At 38.2% G+C, this 14,539-nt stretch overlaps 1 protein-coding gene across 1 annotated transcript in view; it reads right to left on the bottom strand.

The window, feature by feature from the left end:
- The window catches only part of anpeplb (alanyl (membrane) aminopeptidase-like b), a 21,387-nt gene extending 7,276 nt beyond the window's left edge, over nucleotides 1–14,111 (bottom strand). The window contains exons 1-18 of the mRNA XM_065956738.1: nucleotides 13,278–14,111; nucleotides 11,118–11,260; nucleotides 10,858–10,991; nucleotides 10,457–10,577; nucleotides 9,533–9,687; nucleotides 9,246–9,359; nucleotides 8,681–8,824; nucleotides 8,479–8,544; nucleotides 7,281–7,346; nucleotides 6,955–7,103; nucleotides 5,657–5,736; nucleotides 5,220–5,353; nucleotides 3,723–3,778; nucleotides 3,493–3,640; nucleotides 3,216–3,304; nucleotides 2,060–2,173; nucleotides 857–1,024; nucleotides 569–709 (exon numbers count right to left, since the gene is read on the bottom strand). Coding sequence (XP_065812810.1) covers nucleotides 569–709; nucleotides 857–1,024; nucleotides 2,060–2,173; nucleotides 3,216–3,304; nucleotides 3,493–3,640; nucleotides 3,723–3,778; nucleotides 5,220–5,353; nucleotides 5,657–5,736; nucleotides 6,955–7,103; nucleotides 7,281–7,346; nucleotides 8,479–8,544; nucleotides 8,681–8,824; nucleotides 9,246–9,359; nucleotides 9,533–9,687; nucleotides 10,457–10,577; nucleotides 10,858–10,991; nucleotides 11,118–11,260; nucleotides 13,278–13,885 — 2,630 coding nt within the window. The 5' untranslated portion in view covers nucleotides 13,886–14,111. The remainder of the gene's footprint in view (nucleotides 1–568; nucleotides 710–856; nucleotides 1,025–2,059; nucleotides 2,174–3,215; nucleotides 3,305–3,492; nucleotides 3,641–3,722; nucleotides 3,779–5,219; nucleotides 5,354–5,656; nucleotides 5,737–6,954; nucleotides 7,104–7,280; nucleotides 7,347–8,478; nucleotides 8,545–8,680; nucleotides 8,825–9,245; nucleotides 9,360–9,532; nucleotides 9,688–10,456; nucleotides 10,578–10,857; nucleotides 10,992–11,117; nucleotides 11,261–13,277) is intronic.
- Nucleotides 14,112–14,539: the final 428 nt, after the last annotated feature.

Raw genomic sequence — 14,539 nt, forward strand, 5'->3', positions numbered from 1 at the left:
GGAACACCGGGCCGCTTGGAGGGCAAATGCCTCTGTACATGGAGCGTGACCTAACCACTAGGCCATCTGCGCCCCTGTAGGGAGATTTCTTAAAGGTTTTCCACTGGTTTGACACAGGACTGATGACAGAGCTAGGACTGAAACAAACAACAACAACCATAAGGAGCCTTAAGAGGTTAAAAGGCACTGTAGGGCCGAGGAACACAGCACAACGATTCTCAGTGAAACACTGTCAATATGTTTTAAAAGATGGTGCAGTGTTAAAGTAAATGTATCTCATCTCACTCTGGATTCATTTTCAAGTATATTGAATTATTCATTTCAAGCATTAATAATCTATATTCAATATATTTTTTTAAATTATTTTATTATTTTTATTCCACTTGGACTGACCAACAGAATACTATTGCAAACTTGAAGTGCTTCGTATCTCTGCATAGCCTTTTTGAGCTCTGGGACCATGTTCTGTTTTAACAAAGACTGTTTACATTTAACAGCTGTGTTCAGTTGTTATCTGTACAAAAAAACAAAAAAAACTTAATGACAGGCGGTCAAAATAGCAACCTACCCCTGTCTGACGTATTCCCAGTGTGCTCTGATGAAGTTCCATGCCAGGGCCTGCCCTGCAACGTTCTGGGATATGTAGTTGATAGTGGAAGCAACATCCATTAGACGTATCATCTCAGGGTTCAAAGTGTACTCCAGGTATCTGCAAGATAAGGAAAAACACGGACTAGCTGTTTACTTCATAACTCTCCGTGTTTGAAAATGACTTCACAAGTGTTTGAGTGTGAAGTGAAATGAGTCAAGAAAATCAAGATGTTTACACCAAACTGGATCTCTTTCTTTGCTTCACCTGTTTAGCAGCCAGATCGTCTTGGTGCAGGCCAGAGCTCTACGGAGCTGTTCTTTCTCTGAGGTGTCACTGGAGCTCTGAAACCTGTCCCAGGCAAACTCCCACTCGTCCCTTCCACCAGCAGCCACAGCTTGGCAGTAGATCTCTGACCGCAGGTTGGGGTGGATGCTGAATCACACACAGACACCCATAGGTTCATCTCCCAACATCCAGACCTGTCTCATTTTCAAGTTCTCCTTATTGTTCAGGACTGTTTGACTTTCTTTTTTTCTTTTTTTTTGCCAGTCAACATATTTCCAAGCATAGTTCACATTTTCTTCATTCTGGTCTAGTTTCATTTGTTTTCTTCCATTAATACAGACTTAGAGATAACAACAGCAAGATGTTAAAGTTGGATCCATGTTGTTAGCAATATCGATCCAAAAAAACAAAGTTTTTCTATTGAAAAATATTCTTGGTCCATAGGTATTTTCTAACCTGTATCCATGTTAAGTCCTTATTTTGACTCAATCTCAACATGGCAGAGTTTTGTGTCTGTGTACATGCAAAGTTTTATATCAAGCCCAAATCTCTTGTAACTGCCTCTAAAGGCTACTCAATCTGTGCAGCATACAACACCCTCATTTGCATACAGATAACCCATGCTCATGTAAATACAAATGTCATTACATCCAAATGCATTAACACACCTACATGCATCTATACATGCATGTGTGTTGAAGTAATGTAAAACACACATTTCACAAAAAGGGTAAGTGGCTCTCCACCTTAAAGTTGCACCTGCAAAGGCTGAAAAGTTACTGCAACATATTTTCTCAGTCACGAAAGAAGAACAGTTAGAAAGAACAGGATCATGGTCTCTGTCGTATCCCAAGTAGTTAATGTGGGACGAGAGTTCAGGTTAGCGTAACAATCCTACCCAGGTGCAGCTTTTAAGATAAAGAACCACAACAGTGGAAACAACACACAGCACCAACTACTGTGTACACAAAAAAGAGATAGAGTGTTACCTACCTTTATTAAATCATTGCTGGAGAGTTAAGCTACAGAATATAATGGAAACTATTACAGTAAGACCACTTTGTCTGGGAAAACCAACATCATTTTTTTGCAGGATCGGTAGAATTTTAGACGGTACAAAGCAGAAACGCATTGGAATGGTTAAATAAAAAATCCTCAATACTTATCCAGTTGTGTCCTTACATGTTTGTGGAGTCGTTGCTGTTCATCCACTTAGAGTACATCTTGGTAGCCATGTCTATACAGTCTGGGAGTCCATTGGAACAAGCCACCTTTATGGCGGTGATCTGGTTGTGCCTTGGAATGAAATATATATCATTTTATTCATCCAATGTACTGGTATGTTTTGACTGAGAGAGGATGCTGAAAGCTATCAAAGCTTTCTGACAACACTTTCTTTTTGAAAGCACACTTATTATTTTAGTTGTTTTTGCAGCTGAGGGGGAATTATTGATTCTTTTTTTTCCCATTGAGATCTATACCTTTCAACCGTGGCCTGTTTTCAACATGACCGGATAATACAATTACGTAAAGAAAATACAATTCATTATCTTGTCCTTATCCTTATCAGGTACAAAAGGTGTAACAAAACAGTCTTAAAGACGTAACAAGACAAAACAGAGAAGAGCCATGAAGACAAGGCATCCAGCAAATGTAATGTCTTTGACAGAAAAAGAGAAACAGCTGTGGCCAACAGGGTTACATCAGAGTACATTTAGAGTAGTCAAATATACCGCATCCAACTGACGTGTGCCTTTGAGTGAAGTAAATAGGAGGGTGAGGTTTTTCCTGAAATGTTTTGAGATACAATTTCAAAAGGCAATTAAAGGCAATTCACCAGGTTCTGTTTGCATTACAAAGAAACCCACTGGTAGTCCTTCATTGGGCTCCTTTTTTCATTTAAGCATATGATGTGTGTACTTTTGCCACCTCTGCCTATTATCACATGCATGATAGGTTTTATGAGAGCTTCATATTTGCAGAAAACAGTTACCTGCTGTACATGGTTGATGAAAAAGAAGATAGAGGCTTCAGTGGTGAATTATCATTGAGTACTTCCTTCTAAAAGTAACTTTTTTTTTCTTCCTAAAAGCATTGTCACTAATTTAATGTTTTTTAACATTTTGTACAACTGATTTGTTACAGTTCAGCACCTCCAAATAATTGTAGGGAAGAAAACAGCAGATTCATTTTATCAAGTCTAAGGTCTATTGCTGTACACCTTTCACTAGTGACGATACACACTGGTGCATCTGTTCTGCAATGATCCTCTTCGACCAGACTGATCAACTACGAAAACATTTTGCCTATGAGATGATGTTCATTATGAGAATCTTACTGTGAGGAGTGGTCCGTTGGGACTTGTGAATTGTCTGTCTCATTCCTGAAGTAGTTGTACAGGCCCTTAACCTGTTCCCTGAGGTACGCCTGCAAGAAGAAACAGCTTTATAGAAGTGTTTCAGGAATCCAAAAAAACAATATAACCTTTTGAATGCACATCTGTGAAAGTTCTGATGAGGGATGAGCATTAATAACAGTAAGCAATCCTATTGTATGAAAAACAAGAAGGCCTGTATTTTTTTATGATGTATAAAAGGATTGTCAATAACACGTGCCTGCATTGGACCATAAACCTCTGTGCGATCAAACATGAGGACAAAGTACTCAAGGTTCCTGACTGCTGATTCCCATGGAAGGAACTCTGTCTCATTCCGAAGGAAGCGGGTTGCATTCAAAGCCAGAGTCACGTCAACAATTTTGGCTCTGGAGAAACAGATATTAGGAGGGTTTGAGTGGCACTTCATTCACAAGCATGAACTCCCACAACAATCACACAAGTCATTACCTTGCTGAGTTAAAAGCGTCTTCAACAAGCTGCCCTCGGTTAATCAGTGGGATCCTCTGAAAAACATGATCAGGATGATGGATAGTTGACATTTGAGTGTGCATAACATGAAAACATCTGCAAATGTAATCATCATTCACATACAGAAAAATCAGCAGGAGAGCAGGAAATAAACTCTTGGAGTGCTAGAGAGAAATGCTCAAAACAGCTTTTCAAGGCAAGTTACAGACAAACCCCATATATATATATATATATATTAGTTTTAGTGTCGTCTCTCTTCTTGTCTCACACAGCTCTGTACAAAACTGCCTTTTTTGCCATGATTCTTTTGATGGATGTAGTTCATTCTTGTCTTATAAAGTTATAAGAGGAAAAATTCAAGGAGTTCATCAAGTTCAAGAAGTTTACGATATCCAGGAACATGTCTTGGATTTGATATAATTACTTTAGTGCATGACCAGGGAGAAACAGGTCTCCTGAATCATTTGATCCTTCCCACTTGTCTTGTTCCTTATTGGTTCTTGGGTGAAGTCTAGTTCTAAGTCTGAAGTCTGTCTGCATTCACACGGCCCACTGATTACCTACTCTGAAGCAGAAAAACGTTCCCCTGAATGACAAATGGTAAATGGACTTGTACAGTCCTTGACTAGTCTTCTGACTACTCAAAGTGCTTTTACACCGTATGTTACACCTACCAATTCACACACTGATGGCAGAGGTTGCTATCTAGTTATGACCATCAGAAGTAACTAATCACATTCATACACATGCATATGCCACTGCCGACAAAGCAGCACGAGCAAGTCAGGGTTAAGTGTCTTGCCCAAGGACATGTTGCTGCATGAGCTGGGTATCAAACCCCCTGGTTGAGAGACGACCGACTCTACCAACTGAGCCACAGATCAGTCAGGTTCTAGGAACTAATCTATGAAGAAGTTCCTGGGGTCGGAAAACGCCTAATGTAAAGCAATTCATTTGACTTATATGGTACCTTTGACAAACTATACAATGCCAACATTTATCTACAGCTCTGTCCAGAAGAACATAATGTGCCTCTCCAAACAAGGTGTTCAAACATTTTCATTATATATTTTTTTTACCTTTGTTGCAGAGCAGACTGAGCAGAAATATCCCTTGTGTTTCTTTGTCTTTAGTACAAGTACATGTCGACCTACTAACTCCATGCTGGTTTACTGACTGTGTGAACGAGCTGGCTGAAAAAAACCCAACAATTCTAACACTTATCCCCTCGGTGCTTCTCAAAAGCATAACAAAATCAAAATTAACTGCCAATCATCTTTAATCATGTTCTTCATATCAACCAAGAACATTAGGACTTCGCCTTTGGGGGAGAAACCTGTTGGTATTTAACTTTGCTAATAAAAAGCAGGTTGTTAAATGTATTTCCTTTTGCAGTCCAATAAACAATATTATGATGGAGCTTGGTTACTGCTGAGTTCTGTTACTTGTTAAGTCATTATTTGTTTCAGCACTCACAAATCGGTTCCTCTCCAGCTGAGTCAGGAGGCGTTGCCAGTTCTCTGGGTTATAGTTGACTCTGTAGTATCCAACACAGTTGACATTTGCCAGGATCCACTCTCCATTTTTAGAAATAAATTCTTCTTTCGTTACTATTTGAAAAGAAAATGTTAGTGACAGGTTAGTCATACTTTACTGACTACGATCAATAACACAGTATTAAAAAGTATGTAATAATCGTCTGCACATGGCCTGTCTTATTAAACCTCAATATCATTTCAAGACAATCAAAAAACATGACTGCTTTAGGATGTCTTAAAATTGTTTGTTCTATCTAGTTCTCTCTGACCTAACTGTAAAGTTTAAAAGCAAAATGGATATCGTCCAACATTAAAAACAAAGCTGTTACATGTAAGGACTTTTTGGAGTAGCTATATGTGTATGTTGTTCATTACCTGTGTCACTGGTTTCCAACCACACATAGGTCGGTTCAGATGTACCTGACATCACTCTGATTGGGACGTACCACCAAAGACTAAAACAAACAGGGAGGAATATACCAAATAAAGGACATTAATTATGAAGCTTCTATACAGTGAAAAGCATAAAAAGCATAAAAAGCATTATAATGAAAGCTAACAAAGGTACAGAGATATGTAAATAGAGCACAATAACACATTTAAACTGTGTTATAACTAGCAAATATCTGCATTGTAGGCATTCCAGAGCTGGTAAGATATTGATACTGGCCAATGCAGCAACAGTTGTGAAACTCATTGTTGAGGTGATAGGAAGCCCATAGTAACTAAGGGTTGTTTTTAAAAACACTTCCTATCGCCAATGATATAATCTACTGTGATAAGCTTCAGTGATATCATGCAGGCTTGGCAGGGAAATACTCTGTTCAGAAGGCTGCGGTGAAGCACTAACTAAGTGTATTTTGCCAACCAAAACAGACTGGCTGTGTGATTTGGACAAAAAATGTTCTCAGAGGGAATTAGACATTGTGAAGTACATTACATTTCATAATTTAACTTTCATGAATTCTCTTTGTCAGTCCCTCATCATCCTAATTATACATAATGCTCCGATTAAAGGTGTAATGGCATATAAATTAAAAGGAAAACAGTTGACTATCAAGTTCATCATCCAACCAAAAATTGTAAATAACAAGTGAGCTTGGCCACAGTGAAATAAACAGTTTGTTACGGTTTTGAAGCCTTGGTTTTTTGCATTTTGGCCAATACCACTTTATCTTGGTTTTTATGTAGGCAGACGTGACCACAGGGTGGATACACATTGCGATGCCTCTATCCTGTTATCCAAGATAGTCCTGGAAGAAAATGGTCAATTAGAAGTTGAGGTAGAGGCTTTATCTTTTTTACTTTGAAATGGGTCTTTGTTTACAAAATGAACATCATGCTGTATTGAAGATGGCTCGAAACAAGAGTTTTAAACCATGAATCTAATTAGAAAACTGTTTTATGAGGTAAAGAAAAAAAATCCTTGCAGAGTCAAGTCATTTTCTTGTAGACTTTTGCGTTTATGTTTTTTACTGAAAAGTATACCCTCGCTTTCCTTGTCGTAAAAAAAAAGCAGGATTAGGGTATTTTCTCCTGGTTTCACTTTTGAAACAAACCACTATGTCTACCGTGCCTGGACGTTGATTGTTGTTAATCATTGTCATCACAATCACAGTTTTTAAGCAAACTAAAAAATGATTCCACAGAAGCGATGTTAATTTAGCACACACCTTGATTCAGAGGAATCATTGAAAAGGAAGTGCTTCTGGTAAATTTCTCCTGAGGTGGTGTTGATAGTGATGACAGGATAGCCAATTTGCTTGGTCCAAGTGTCCATCACCTTGGCAACCTTGGTGTGACCGCCATCCTCATTTACTGCCTGCAAACATGGAAAAAGTCAGTTCATCTATATATTGTATAAATACCATAATGGGATCAATTATTCAAACGAAATAACATCAGGACTGTCATGCTTATCATTACAACCACAGCATGCTGAAAAACAGCAATACATTGTTAGCAGATAAAAAACCTGACTCATTTTAAGACATTTTACCTCTTGTATGTATTCCCAGAGGTCGTTCTGGTCCGTGTTTTTATAGCTAAAGTCAGCCAGGTAGCTCTTAATACACACAAGAAAACAGTGTTAATTGGCACAATTTCATCCTGCATTCAATAGCCTATATTTACCTTCAGGAGGAAAATATGTATGCAAAAGCATAGAGAGCTACATTTACATTTCCAAACACAGCTGTCAGCTGCACATCCAAAGGTGAGGTGCTGAAATAAATATTTGGCTGAAAAAAGGCTTCCTCTGTTTTTCCAGCCAGATTCACTTCAACAGAAACAGCTCATATTGTTGTATAAGTCTGCAGGAGTGTTTTTCTCAGTCTTGCACCTGCCGGTCTTGGCTTTCTGAATACTCTATCATCGTGTCATAATCTTCCCGCTTGTTCCCATAGAGGAAATTCAACACCTTTAACGTATTTAGCTTGAGGCATTAAAAATACAAGTATACACAATTTATGACTATGAACTTGTCTTTCCCCATTGTCACAGACCCAAACCAGATGTTGGAATGTTAGACTTTAAAGCAGATGTGATGGTTTTATTGTCAACAGATCAGGTTTAGACCTGTGATGGAAGTTTTGTTTACTGATGGTCAAGTGAACTTATGATGACATGAGAGGGAGCTTGTGTCGGATTACCATCTGGAAAGGATGTTCTAACAAGATATATGGGTGTGTCTTCATTTGAGTTACATCATCATCATTGACAAAATAAGGAGGACAAGGGCAAGACATGACGTAAAAAGACTTAAGTGAAAGTGCTTCTATACGACTAAACTTTTGCCTTTATATCAATTCTACCTGTACCTGTTTTGACACAATCACTATATCAACAAAATAATGCAAAAGAACATGATTAAGCAGTTTCATAGTCTTTGCTGATATTTGGTAAAAATCTTACTGTTGACTTAATCAATTTATTTGCATCCATGTAACAATAATATATAAATTATGCAGTGCTTACAGGAGACACTCCACAAGGTAAATCAAAGCTTTGCTCTATGTGAAATGTTTTTCTTTTTCATTTAAGAAATGGATCAGGCATATCCAATATAACATTTGGGGTGTATGTGAATGTGACTTTTCATGCTTCCTTATAAATCAGTTTCAGTGTCTTTCTCAATGGTCTCCCAGTGGATCACAGCATATTAGCCAATCTGGATGAGGATACATTTCTTTACTTACTTTTATTCCTTTTTCAAAAACAATTTCACCCACGATATCTGAGAGCATTCTCAGGACGATTGCTCCCTGCAAAGTGAACACCAAATATTATGTACAGTAGGTTGATATTCGTTGCTGTTTCATAGGAGGGCAGCTCTTACACAACAATTATGAATGATGTGTATCCATAGCAAGTCTCTGAAACCTATGAATGTTACTGTACCTTACTGTAGGTTATAGCATCAAACATCATGAGTGACTGATACATGTCCTGGACATCTTCTTCTGGAGGACTGAGAGGATGAGATGTTTCCAGAGCATCTTCCTCAAACGCTGTGCGGAGGTGGCCCAAAATAGATGCTTCATGCTGTTGAAAACAAAAATGTTTGTTTAATTAATTGAACCATCGATAATGTTCTGCATAATAATGGAATTAAGAAGAAATGTACTGTTGTCAAATACTTGATTCTGATTGGTCAATTACTGAATTATATGCTGTGGTATGTCTGTATAGCAGACATCTGCTACATGAATTACAGACTGTTGCCATGGATGCAGTTCGGATCTATTTCAAATTAAAATTAAAATCAATTACATATTTTACAAAGCAATACTTTTCAACCAATGGTTTATTTTCTTAAGTAAGCAGTTCTGTAATAAGCAGGATGATGTCCTGCACAGTCAAGGTTTATTTCTGCTAAAATGAACATCATCCACTATTATTATCCTCCAATCCTCATTAGACTGAAGGCTTCAAACATGGGGATAAATATCTGGACTGAACTTACCATTTTAAATGTTGGCTCAACACTGTCTATTGCAAAGTGTGTCATGTAGGTGGCAAAGCCCTCATTCAGCCAGACTTCATTCCACCATTTCATTGTCACCAGGTTTCCAAACCACTGTTGAGAAAAATACAAGACATGGATACTGCCATGTAAAACTGTTGTATGATGTTGAAACATTCACATGAGGGAACTTTAGTCAATCAATCCAAAAAACATAAAATAACTGCAGCCTTGATCTCTTAGAATATCATTTTTTGTATTGGAGTGCAAGTTTTGTTTCATCAGACCTGGTGTGCAAGTTCATGTGCAATGAGTGTGATGATCATTTCCTTGTGCAACAGTGAAGACACTCCTTCCTCAAAGAGAAGCCCCCCCTGCTCGTACGTGATCAGTCCCCAGTTTTCCATCGCTGAGGGAGACAGGTCTGGCATTGCAATTTGATCTGGAAGAATCACACGAAAAGGGAGAAATCATCAAGTTAAATGAAGATAGATAGTAAGACAGTAATATGTTTATGTAAAGGAGTAGCAGTCAGGTATTTGGTTTTTACGAGGTGCAGAGATGCTCTGAAAGAAATCCCATGGACAGAAGCTAAATGAATGTTATTTTGTATGTTACTGAATAACAAACACCCAAGTTACCAGAGTTACGTTTGCATGTGCTGAAACAAATCTTTGAATGTAAATATGTGTTTTAGAAAAATTATAGTATTCAGTCCTTAAGTGCCAGCATGCCTCTCAAGGTTGTTAGATTGTTACAGTAGGTTTGACATAATCTCTGTCCTGCACTGACATATGAGCCTAAATGTAGGAGCTGTAGAAAATAAGCTGTATGCTGTAGAAAAGAAGAGAAAAAAGAAGTGTCTGAGTTTTTATAAGTGTAATTGTACAACATTCTCATATTTCTAAGGCTATATGAATGGCCAATAAATGAATGATTGGGATGTTCTAGAAAGGCTGACACGGTTGTGGAGAAGTGTGCACCAAAGTTTAAGTAATGATCTGAAGTAATACAGACAATTGACACCTTGTGTTATCTTAACATAATGGGTTGATTCTCTTGTTATCTCAAGCCAAATAAATAGTTAACATGTGATCTTGAATAAATAGCAAAATGGCCAATGGAAGCCTTGCTGTTTTTTGGGGAGAGGAAGTACATTAATTATTTCATTTTTAATCTCTTATCAACCATATAACTTAACTTTGTCTTACCAAGCTTTCTTTGTTGGTAATTGATTCCAAAACGATTCTCGTAGAAGGTTAGAACCTTTCCGGTGATGTTGGCTGCATATTGAGCGTGTCCTAATCTAATGGCTTCTGGACGAGCATACGTCTGTATGACAACGAAACAGAGGTAAGGTTGGGAACAAAAGATATTGTTACACTTGTTCTTTTGACATTGAAAGACAGACTGCTAAAAACAAGTCAGGAAACATGAGAAGTATCTTGTAATTGGATTACGTTTTGGTTCATGGTGCTGAATAGTATACATCCTCCTTAAACCATTTTGATTTAATTTAAAAGTTGGGTTCACATGGACATAGTCCAACACTAGCACCATAACAAAACACAAATACATGAAATTCAACTTGAACCTTCAATGTTATACATACTCTAATGTCCACACGCTCGTGTGCAGAGGAGACTGATATGAATTCAGAAACTGCAAAGGCAAACAAGTATGTCGACATCCTCGGGGTTGGATGAAATCGAGTATATTTCCATTCCTCGTCTATAATATTGGAATCTGAGTGGAAAAGAGGGCATAGCAGTATAAGGAAGATTATATTGAATTGTCTTTTTTTTTTTTTTTTTACTGTAGATGCTTGATTGCTACATTTTTATGAGTTCCAGTAGGAGCTTGTTTTTTCACCTGATCGTTCTGAATTTCCCAGAGCTATGGTGTCTCGCCTGTGGATGATGGTCACATCAAACACAGCCTTCATTTCTGGCTCATCAAAGCAAGGAAAAACTCTCCTGGCATCTGATGGTTGGAAATTGGTGGCTGCAAGGAATCTATGGAAAGAAACTTTTATTGTCAGGTCACTACTTGCAGAGCACTTTAAAAACCAACAAAAACAAGGAATTGTGTTAAATATAAGTTAACCTATTTTTTTTTTTTTTCATTTAAAAAGTAAAAAAGTATTGCTTTAATTTGTTTTTAAGTGTGTTTCAAATACTGGTGGAAACGTAAATTCTCTCCACAAAGTCTCACACCACGAGACAGGTTGTGTATTTGTTGTGTATTTGGTACAAACAATGGAACAAAGACTGACCACTGAGAAGCATCTTAATAACCGGTGCCACTTCTTTGCTTTATGACTTTAAACACATGGTTGTTTATGTTCAAATACAGCACATAAAGACTTGACCATGGGGTGACTACAGGGATATCCTATTTCTTGTAGACAGATTGTAAATAATGTGACGAACAGGTCAGTTATGGACAGAACATTACAAAAGACAACAGTCTTTTACATGAACCCAATGAAATGTCTGATTTTTGATCTAAAACACATAACTCATCAAGCAGATTTATGAATCATCTCCTCCCTCAGAACATCCTACTCCATTTTTTAAGACACAAAGGCATCCGATGTGCATGTTTTCTATTCTGGTTTTCATTAAAGACTGACCACTTCCAGTTCAGACATACTTGTATGTTGATAAGTTTGGATCTCTCCTAGGTAATGGCAAAGGTTTTCATTTGTATATCTTAGGCTGGACGTATATGTAAGCTATAACTAGTGTCATGTCTAAATTATGGTAAACCTAAATTCAAGGCTCTAGTCCACAGATCATAGTATAGAAGTTTGTTCTTTATTCTTACACTGTAAAAAAGGAGACGATTGTTTTGACTAAGAAAAAGTTTGTGTTTACCTTTAAACTTTAAGTTGACTGCTTTTGTAGTTATTCAAAAGATAAAAAGTTTATTGTCAAACAATTAAATATATATTTAATATCATAATAGCGAAGCAAGGATTTTGGTTCAACTTGAACTTGAATTTAACAGCAATAGAATCAAATTGTATTAAGAAACTTCATGTTCACATATGGTCTCACTTGGTTTTATGAAAGATAAGTAAAAAAAAAAAAAAAAAACCTTTTGTGCTAAGTGACTTAAAGTGACGTAGCCTTTTGTTGAAAAAGTTAAGCCAAATTGGGAGTGATTTAGACCTTATTATTTGCTCCTGGCTAGAGAGGGGGACCAACTGGTGGCTAAAATAAATCTTACTGTGAGCAAGTTTGCAAAAACTAAGACTACTATTTTCAGTTGATATATTACCTCATTAATTATTTTAAGAATACATTTGTCTTAAATCAAGTCTTCAATAAAGCAGGAAGTTAGCTTATGAAGTAAAGCAGGTTAAGCCTACCTGACTAACACTGATGATTAATAAAATAAATCCCTGTACAGAGGTTTGTCTTCATAGGTTAAATAAATGAAGTATACAGCTTCACAATACATTTCAATCTCAGCACAGAATTTTTGTGGATGTTACATAAGAGGTTTTTTACCTCCTTTTATTGGCTGTGGTCTAAAACATACCTTCTTTCAGTTTCTGTGGAACCTAAACAATGTGCCCATACATTGGCAATGTGTCTTTATAGAACAACTGAATAGTTTAAGCTTGTTCACCAGAGTGATGGGCTGCATATTATAGACTGCCTGAACAGTTGGATCGTTGCATTGCTAGAGGGCACCTCTGCAGTGCCATGGGAAATTACCTGGCACCTCTCCAGCAACCAACACCAACTTCAATCCTTTGATTCTGACAGAGATTTGAACCAGCGACCTTCCGCTTCCCAACCCAAGTCTCAACTGACACAGCTACTGCTCAGTCTGTTGGGACTCCTGGGTATATTAGCTCTAATCAATGAGCAAGCACTTTGTACCAGCATTAAAGAAAAACTTCATTTTAACAGATAATCACCATGAGTAGAACAAGACCCAAGGAGGACTCTCATGGTGTCCTGGGAGACACCTTGTACTTATTGTTCTATAAAATAAATATATTGTTTTTTTTCTTACCTGTCTACATCAGTATCCTCTTCATGAGCTGGTTGACCGTCAACATATGTGCTTAAAAACAGGCCCTCGAGGCCTTGTGAGATTTCTCCCTTGAAAGTCAGGAACAAACTGTAATTTCCTCCAGCATCCAACACATCACTCAATTGGATCTCAAGGAAGTTACTCCCATCCTCATGGTACTTCAGTGCGGAAGCACGTATCAACTCATTTTTGTCTTTGTCCATCACCACCGATCCAGAAACTGCCAGGTCCAAGCTGTGAAGGTAGATGGTGCTGGTCTTCTGGACACAGTGGAAGTCAACAGTAGAGTTCCCTGTGAAAAGCATTGTCTGGTTTGGACTGGTAACATTTACCTCCTCGATGATTCTTGTGTAGAGGTGAGGCTGGAGGACCAACTTGTAGTTCTGAGGTATCAGATTTGTTGGCAGCCGCATGACAGGTGGTGGTCCTGGGGTGGTGATTGAGATGGTTGGCCGGGGTGTCGGGTTCATCTTAGCAATCTGAGTTTTGTACAAAATGACCATGGTGACAATGCCGACAACGGCAGAGACGGTCAGGATGACAAAGGCAGCGGCAATACCCTTGGATACAGACGATTTTTTTGCCATGATGGCCGCTTCTTTTGGTCACTCCTGAAGGTTCTGTCACTCGACGTTAGAGATGAGTCAAATGACTCCCTGAGCGTGTGAGTCTCCAATCTGCAATAACTGACCTTTGTATGAAAGTAACCTCCCTCCCATAAACAGGGCTTGGCCTTCGAAATAAAGGGTCGGTGCTAAGATTAAGCATTAACTTTAGCTGACAGGGAGCAAAGAGTGAGCATTATAGAGTGAGGAGGGCGATGTTCATCTGCTTCGTCATAATTATCAGACTGTGCTCTCAAACATCTGGAGGTAGTTACTGTGGTCCTGCCACTAATGCAGGGGTTAGGTTAACCTCAAGGAACACTTTATCCTCACACTTTACTGTCCAAGCCATCACAAACACACACACACACACACACACACATAGAAACTCCCCCGCATTCCCTTTCTATGTGCATAAATCCTGGACCATGAGAATTACAAGCCTCACTGGATGCAAGAGCTGCTGGTAGAGCAAAATCCTTCAGAAGAAGAATATCAGTGTCACAACTTCTTATAGCAGGTGAACACTTCCTGAGGTCCAGGTTGCAGTGAAATTCCCTCCAACTGCTGCCCTTTCACGTCCAGGTAAAAAAAAACTCAACCCTGGGGGGAAGGATGATGGTTTCCCAAGTTGCA

The sequence above is a fragment of the Labrus bergylta genome, chromosome 7, assembly GCF_963930695.1.
Source record: "Labrus bergylta chromosome 7, fLabBer1.1, whole genome shotgun sequence".
NCBI classification, from domain to species: domain Eukaryota; kingdom Metazoa; phylum Chordata; class Actinopteri; order Labriformes; family Labridae; genus Labrus; species Labrus bergylta.